Source organism: Diospyros lotus, chromosome 11, assembly GCF_014633365.1.
Source record: "Diospyros lotus cultivar Yz01 chromosome 11, ASM1463336v1, whole genome shotgun sequence".
NCBI classification, from domain to species: Eukaryota; Viridiplantae; Streptophyta; class Magnoliopsida; order Ericales; family Ebenaceae; genus Diospyros; species Diospyros lotus.
The window spans coordinates 15252007-15260889 of record NC_068348.1 but is presented as its reverse complement, the minus strand read 5'-3'; the positions used below and the strand labels follow the sequence as shown (position 1 = coordinate 15260889).

Genomic DNA, 8883 nt, shown 5'->3' with positions numbered 1-8883 from the left:
TTATGTGAATGACACGGTATGCTTATAAGCATTAGACGTGTAAGGAATGCAAACAGATGTGTTTGCCAATGATCAAATAGATATTTGATTCGAGGTGTTCAGGTAATGAGCTATGTATTGTTTTAGTTACCTTAACGGTTTGATGAAAATTTTGACGAAATTTCTTTTAAAGAGGGGTGAATGTAATACCCGAGAAATTTGGATTAATTAAAAATAAGCAATTTATTAGAGAAATGGGATTTCAGAGAAAATTGGTATCTGAATAGCCCGAAAAATTAACCGAATTGACTGTCGGGAGTGCCCTGGAGCGGAGATGCCAAAATAAAATGATGTGGCATTAACAAGCACCCCGAGATAGGATTTATGGTGCCAAAAGAAATCGGATCGTGAATAGTTTTCGGTATAGCTAAACTGCAGCTGCCAATTAGGCTGCAATATCGAATTGTTGTAGACAACTTCCCGGAAGTCAACGAAAGCTTGAGGGGGCTTCTGTTTTTCATAAGAAACAACCCTTCATTGGTTTCAGGAAGAAACGAAAAGGTTTAAGGCCAAAATGAAGATTCGGGCCTAAGTGCATTTTTGGAAATCGCTAAAGAGAGGCCGAAACGATATTTTTTCGAAATTCTCAAGGGTCAAATGAATTTTTTCGAACTTGAGGGACTCAATGGAAATATTGGAAAGTTCAGGGGTTAAGTGAAATGGGCCAAAATGAGAAAGACCAAAAGTTGAGGGGCTAAAATACAATTTTTCAAAGTTGGCCAATGACCAGCACATGGCTGGTCGGCCATGGCCGATTTTGGCCACAGGGATAGCACGAGGGATGGTCAGGGAGCATCTCTTGTAAAAGCTTGAGTCGACAACAGCCTATGGATTGCCAGAAAAAGCAAGAAAATAGATCCAAAATTCGGTCAGATTATCGCGACACCTGCAAGTCACTTTCTTAGTTGGATAAGGCTCGGTAAAGGTCAATCCAAGGGAGGTTTATGCTCCTAAGGTGATGGGGAAGGTGGCCAAGGGCATTTGGTCGTTCGATTTCGCCTATAAATAGGCGTTAGTGAAGGCCGAAAATGAGGGAGAAGGAAGCTACAAATCGGCTGTGTTTTCGAATAAATTGGGAGTTCAAAGCATGGGGCTTTTGTTGCCCATAGCTTGAAGATCATTTCTGGAGAAATTAGCCATTTTGTTCAAGGTTTAATGGTCGTTCGAGGCCTCGCCGAAAAAGGAGACGGACAGCCAAGCCGAAGCTTTAGCCGTCCGGTTGAGGGTCTTCGGGTTGTTCTTTCAGGCCATGGGATATGCCAAAGGGATCGACTTGAAGAAGGCTTTCAACTGGTGGAGTCAACTCAGATCGCCGGCACGGCCGTCGCCAGAGAAGACGATCGGCGCGTGCCGGTCACGGCGGTCTCTCACGCGTACCCAGTCGCCCTAATGCGTGCAGGCACATGCGGGTGCGTGGGCAGTCCAAAAATTTTGGAAAATTTTCTGAAAAATCCAGAAAACTATTTTACGGGGGTCCGTGCAAAAAGTTTTGAAGTTGGGATTCCCAATATCTTGATTTTAGCACCAAAGAGCCTCATTTTGCTTGAAAACGCAACATCCAGATAAGTCCAATATTTTTTCCTTGAAGTTCATAGTCTATAATGAATTGTTGTGAAATTAGATTTGGGAAAATAGTCCAGAGGTATTTATTGGAATTTTTGAAAAGGAAAAATGAGAGAAAATTAAAGAAAAATGAAATAAATGGAATTGAGGATATTTAGTGATTAAATATCATTTTCATGATTGAGGTTATCGAGATGATGTAATTGGTGCAACTTTTGAGAGTTGGCACGAGAATCAAGGTCGGGCACGCAAATCCAGGCGATACGCACTTTTCAAGGTGTCTTGATCTTTAGGCAAAGATGAGTTTTCCTATCCTACATGATATGATTGTTTATTATGCATGATATTTATGAAAGATATGATTGCTTATATATGCATAATATTTACGAAAGATATGATTCATTTTGTCATATTGCATGGAAAGTCGTGATAATTGCATGGCACGATACTATTGTCGCATTGATATTTGTGCATGGGAATGGGATGTTGCCCCCAGATTGTAGCCGTAATTCCCCTAGGGCAATGATGGAATAACGTTAGGCTTATCCCACAAAGGTTCGGGATTTGCCTAGGATTCTGTGCTAGGCTGGTGGGCCTGAAAAGTTACATTAAAGGCAATGTTGTTCATGTTGTTGCCTCATGTATTTATATATATATATATATATGTTTTGGACCCTCACTAGAAATTTCATCTTCTAATGGGTTATCCCTTTGGAACATTCAACGTTTCAGTTTAGACTTGCACCTTAGGCAATGAGCAGGTTGAGATGAGACGGCACGTGATGGCGTGGCTGAGGGATTCAGCAAACTGACTCGGATATGTTTTAGCTGATGCTTTATTAATGATTAGCCTTGTTAGAACATTATGGAATCTCCATGTATTTACGTATTTCAATATTGAGGATATAATGTTAATTATGGTACGGATTCTTATGTTATAAATAAAGTGAATTGATTATGTACCATATCAGGTTTCGATTATCGCTTTCACATTTTTAATGATTTGCTGCGAGTTTGTTTGGAATTCGGTACTTAAGGTTAAGTTATGTACCGAGAAAGAAAGAAAAAAATAATTTATGCATATCTTGGGCCTCAGCATAGTGACACACTCGGTAAGAGAAAAGTGAGGTGTTATAGCCATAACTTCCAAACATTGATCTCTTTCACCATCGATTGTTCTGACAAGTTTCTAGATCTCTTCTCCTTACTTTTCCCCTCTACAATACCCTCCTCCCCTCTTTATTCCCTTCCCCTACATCTCTTCTCTAGTTCCCACAACCCTATTCTACCTCAATATTCCCCACCCATGCCCTCTTCCTCTATTATTCAACAATTCGCTACTTTGATATATTCCATAAACCTCTTTGTCACTCTCTCGAGGTCTAAGGCTTAGCCCACCTTTACTCTTTGCCCAAAACACTAGAGCTACATTATTTGGGTTATCCTACACTTGCCACTACATTCTATGGGTTATTCCCTTGCTCATTTCTTTCCAAATGCACTAGGTTAGCGTTTGATGCTCTCGAAGTCTCATAGTTGTTGGGTTCTTCTCCCCTATTTCTTATCCCAATTCTAGGGACTCCAAAATTAATCAAATTGGCCCCATGCTTAGAGATTGGTACTTGCTCTTTTTTTTTGTGCCTTCGGCATGTCCCTACCTTTGCTTGAAGATTCTACAACTAGTTATTTTGAATGTTTGTTGCCCTTGTTTTTTATTTATTTATTTATTTATTTATTTTGTCATCTTCCTATTTTGTTGCTGTTGTCCCTAGATTGTTTCTTTTTGCTCTTTCGCTTGTCTATTGTTTGTATCTTTTTCTGAAACAAAATATTACACTTATATTATATAGTAAATTGAACATTTAGCGACAGAATTTCTCCAAACATGAATATTACTATGCATCAGCAGATCGTTCACAAGAATACTTTCTCATTGAAAAGTTTGCGGTTTTAACCAATCACAGCGAACAAAATCATTGTTCACTGGACTGAACCATGCAGTGCCGACCAGGTTGAGTCTGTCATGACAATGATGAAGGCTGGTGAAAATATATGTATATATATATATATAATATATGTTTATGCAAAATGGACTTTCAACAACAGAATTCAGGTTCAGACGGGCCGGAGAACAACTTCCTAACATCAAATTACAACATTCTAAATGCATATCATGTATTCCTCTAATTATACGTCAAATTAGCGTATTATAATCTTCTTTTCTAAAAACTTAAACTTTGAATTTGTTGACAAAGAGATTTTTGAACTAGATATATTGGGAAAGCTTACTTCTTTCTTAATAGGTAAAATAGGGAGGACAAGGGTAGAGCCACGTTGCCCCCATGGGCCAGAGTTTTTTTTTAAAAAAAAAAAAAAAAAATTACAATGATTTACTATTAAAAATAAAGAAAATTATTTTATACTTTACTATTAAAAATAAAAAAAAAGTAAGTATTGAAGAAAACAAGTCTATAATGCCCCACTAGTAATCATCACAATATTTTTTACAATTTTCTCATAATTTTATTTTTTTACAATGATGATGCAAAGAAAGCAAGTATTGAAGAAAATTGTGAAGTAAAAAAAGCAAATACGGAGAAAATTTATATTGAAGAAAATAAACAAATTATCAAAGAAAGTATTGAGCAAATTGATTTTGCACAATTTTTTATGGATCTTGGGCTAAAAACTATAATAATGGAGTATAATGTTAATCTTCAAAATCAAATTAAAAGAGCCTACTTGTAAAGAGGCTTGTGTTAGCCTTGAAATCAATACGATTCATTCCAGCTTGATTTGATGAATTTGGTAATTGGTCGGAGTATAGTATAAGCAAAGATGTCGCATTTTGCTTGTATTGTTATCTTTTTAAAACAAATAAAGGAGAACAAGGAGATAGCGATTCTTTTGTGAAAAAATGGTTCAGTAATTTAAAAAAAAAGATAGACTTTAAGTTCGTGTTGGAAGTGTCAATAGTGCACACAATTAAGCTCGAAACAACTATGGAGTTTTAATAAATCAACAGCAAAATATTGAGATAATTTATTCAGACAATTAGAACAAACACTGTGTTATTATCGAATTCATCTAAATGCATAAATTAATTGTGCTCGACTTCTTCTAAGGCAAGAACTAGCCTTTCGTGATCATGACGAGTCTAAAGATTCAAATAATCAACATAATTTTCTTGAAAAATTACAATTTTTAGTATAAAAAGTCGTAGGGAACGATTGTAAAAAAAATTTATATTTTAATATTATAATTATTATTTTATTTTTAAAATTATATTTTTTGTATTTAAGTTCGTGCTCCCTGAATCAAAATTCTAATTCCGCCCCTGAAAGAGGATATATAAGCTTCTCGAAAGCGGAAATAAACAACAAATATATGTATATGTAGTGCATTTGTTATTAAAAAAAACAAATATATGTGTTTTGAAGTAAATTGTGGGTAACTTAATTAGATGATTAAGTGGTGGCACTTAAACGTGGTGATGACGAAATGGGTGATGGAATGGTTGAGTAAGATTGCAATGAGGAGGAAAATGGAAAGAAAAGTTTTGGAGACAATTGAAGTTGTATGTGGCATTTTGTCCTTCAGGGCTCCTCACCCATCATTCATCACTCACTATGACCACCCTTCCAGAGCTCAAAACACCGCAACAGTGATTCTAGTTCTTGGGTCCCTTTCACAAACCAATGGGCTGCCTATTCAATCTCTCTCGCTCTCTCTCTCTCTCTCCCTCCATAAATATTTTATATATTTCAAGAGGGAGGAAGGTGGAAACGTTGCTCCAAGTTTGGTGGGTATATAAAGGTGGGTAGAGACTTTGCTTTGGTGTTGGTGCTGGTGGGAGCGATGGGGAGACAGCCTTGCTGCGACAAACTTGGCGTGAAGAAGGGGCCGTGGACGGCGGAAGAGGACAAGAAACTCATCAACTTCATCCTCACTAATGGCCAATGTTGCTGGCGCGCCGTGCCTAAGCTCGCCGGACTCCGTCGCTGCGGCAAGAGCTGCAGGCTTCGATGGACTAACTATCTCCGCCCGGACTTGAAGAGAGGTCTCCTTACTGAAGATGAGGAGCAGCTTGTTGTCGACCTCCATGCTCGCCTTGGCAATAGGTTCAATCTCTCTCTCTCTCTCTCTCTCTCTCTCTCTCTCTCTCTCCTAGACAAAAAGAATAATTAAGCCGGGTATCAAGTGATTCTCTCTCTCTCCTAGACAAAAAGAATAATTAAGCCGGGTATCAAGTGATTCTCCTTTGCAAATGGTGTCTAAGGACTGATGGTAGGCGGGCGTTCCCCTCACCCCACATGAGGTAGCCTTGATGGTACTTTTGGCCACTAGTGGAAATAGTGGAAACCATTACCTGGGTAAGTTAAAGTTTTATGCATGGATCATCCCTGACACCAGCATCACTCTTTGCTCGCCTGAGAAAATGGTATTGTTAGTCTTTTCATATCTGAAACTTAAATTGGTAATGGCCAATGATTACACGAGAACAAAGGTATCATTGAGAGCAAGGGATGTGCCTGAACCTTATGAGACTTAAACATAAAACCCAAAACTCACTAAGCAATTACCTACCATTATAGCACCCAAACTTTATTATAAGAACTTACCGAATTCCCAAAACCTTATTGGGTGTAATAAATTTTAAAATTTAATAGTAACATTTAACATATTTAATATTTATTTAGACCAATTCAAACTACTAGATCATCTACCATCTCACCTAATAAGTTCTAGCAAGATACCAACCTACCAAACCCCGTGCATTTTTCTTTATCTTTTTTTCGGTAGAATCCATTACTTGGTTTTGGCAAGAAAGATGTTCTTTCAATGCATGGTTTCTGGTTTATATGTTTCTTTACGTACAAAAGAAATATGTGGTGCTCGTGATAGGAATATAATGACTGCTTAGCTAAGAATGCGGATTCAAATATTGATTTGATTGTTCAACGATGGCTTTGGTTACTAAATAAGATGAAAGCTAATGTTAATTAACCTCTTGTCGGAGGCCCCCCCCAAAAAGGTAATAATTAAAACAAGCTTCTTTTTGACTCAATGCAACTGATGAATATTGTCTAATATTTATTAATTCAAACGGAGGGAACAATGCATTGTTTAATCATTTGTTCCAGAAACTTCTCTTGCAAAGGTTCTTTCTTTTCGTAAAATATATAATTGATTAAGATTTGTGACGATTTATCAGGTGGTCGAAAATTGCTGCAAGACTGCCAGGGAGGACCGATAATGAGATCAAGAACCACTGGAACACCCACATCAAGAAAAAGCTTCTGAAGATGGGAATCGATCCAGTCACCCATGAACCCCTCAACAAAGAAGCCAAGAAAGCCGAAGCCCCATTCGACGATTCGCTCGAATCTCACAACAACCAAGAGCAGTTAGAGGAAACCAACAGCATCCCCAGCTCGGAGGAGAACTCCTCGTGCTCGTTGGCCGAGAACTTCACCGGCGGCGCCGGCGGCTCTCATTTGCTTGGCATATGCGACGATGACCAATTGCTGAATTGCCTGTGGGGAGAAGAAAGTAATCCTCTGGTTGATTTTGCATCTTGGGATCAGTTCATTAATCCGGCTGCCGGAGAAAGCTTCTGTGAGGTTGGCTTGCCTTCATGGGAAGATCAGAGCTGTGCATGGCTATTGGATTGCAAGGACTTTGGCATCCAAGATTTTGGCATGGATTGCTTCAATGATGCTCAAGTTATCAACTCCTTAGAGACAGCCAACAAGCAATAATTGATATATATATATAAATATATATATATATATATATTATGTGTACAATATGTACAGAATATCCATGTTGGGTCAAAGCGAAATCTCGCTTCTTACAGAGGTTTCTCACCAACCAACGTAATATATGTCATTCCAAATTAAGCAGCATTTGAAGATCTTAGGACATGGGTTCGTTGATGAATACGTTGTACCAAAAGTATAGGAAAAAAATAGTGAGGTACGTTGGACATGCACATCTATGTGTTAGATGGGCCTTGTGAATGCAAAAACCTTTTGTAAATAAGTGTTTATGCATGCAATGTCTATATCAATAAAAGGAGAATATTTATTTTCTTTTTTGGTCTTGTAAAGTTTTTATTCTTTCTGTTTTTTTTTTTTTTTTTTTTACTATACATAAGAGAAAGGGGTAAAGACCACAAAAACAAAACAAGACACAAGTCCCCCCATAGACAAAAAGGGCGAAGACAAGAGAAAAGAAATCAGGGGAGACTGTCACATAAGATATCCTAATACAGATCATGAGCAAACAATAAACTAATCTAGGGGAAGCATGCACTACAAGGGCCATGTCCAAGGAAGGGGCTAAAACAAGTTAGCTTGAAAGGTAAGAAGATGAACACCAAAGAACTCAACAACATGAATGAGGCTAAGAGAAAATGTGCTTCACCAAGATTCGCTTGGATGTCTATAGGACTGGAACAAAAGGGATCCAACTACTAGATGAGGTAATATACAAAAGGTAAACAAAATCAGGCAATAAATCGAGGCTTGTAAAAAGGGTGTTGTGGTCACCTCCGACCAACATAGGGAGAATGGGACTACGTAGGGACCTCAAGACCCCTTTCTTTCTTAGCGAGCAACTTGCAGCTACTTGTGGCATACACTAAGGGAATGCCTTGGGCAACCCCTTGCACTAAAAGGGATAACATGGAAGCCATCCCTCATTGACACCAAAAAGGAGTTATATCCAAAGAATGAAAAATCAATAATTTTTTCACTAAATTGGAAAGATAATGCGTAAAAAGAAAACAAATCTTTAGTCCTATTAGCGAGCTAGTTTTCTAAGAGGTGATGTAGGGGCCAAGCATAGCTAGTTTATAAATAAGGAATGAAAGATATTCTTCCACCTTAAGGAGAAAGAGTAGTCTTGGATTCGTAGTGACTAAAGATAAGGGTGAGATCAAGGTGGGAAGGATAGAGCAGAAAGAAAAGGCTTAGTTAAGGAGAAAAAGGCCATGGCTAAAGAAGAAGAAAGGAACTAGGAAGTTTATAAATCTTCTTCAAGTAAAGCAAGGTAAGGGGTACGAACAAACTTATTTGTTATGTACTCTTTGAAAAATGTATCTTATATAAAAATGTTTTGATACATTTGAAACTTGTTGAAAATGCAATACATGTTAAATATTTAAGCAATGTTTGTTAAATGTATAGCTCACTCCCAAATATATTTTATTCTTCTACAAAATGTACATATATATATATATGTATGTAGATGTGGGAGAGGATCTTTCAAATGACA

At 37.6% G+C, this 8883-nt stretch overlaps 1 protein-coding gene across 1 annotated transcript; it reads left to right on the top strand.

Moving 5' to 3' along the window:
* Positions 1–5402: 5402 nt before the first annotated feature.
* On the top strand, positions 5403–7675 carry LOC127813324 (MYB-like transcription factor ODO1). The gene is made up of 2 exons (XM_052354247.1): positions 5403–5723; positions 6818–7675. Exons 1-2 carry the CDS (start codon positions 5461–5463, stop codon positions 7362–7364), a joined length of 810 nt encoding a protein of 269 aa, XP_052210207.1. The 5' UTR covers positions 5403–5460; the 3' UTR covers positions 7365–7675.
* The last annotated feature ends 1208 nt before the right edge of the window (positions 7676–8883 follow it).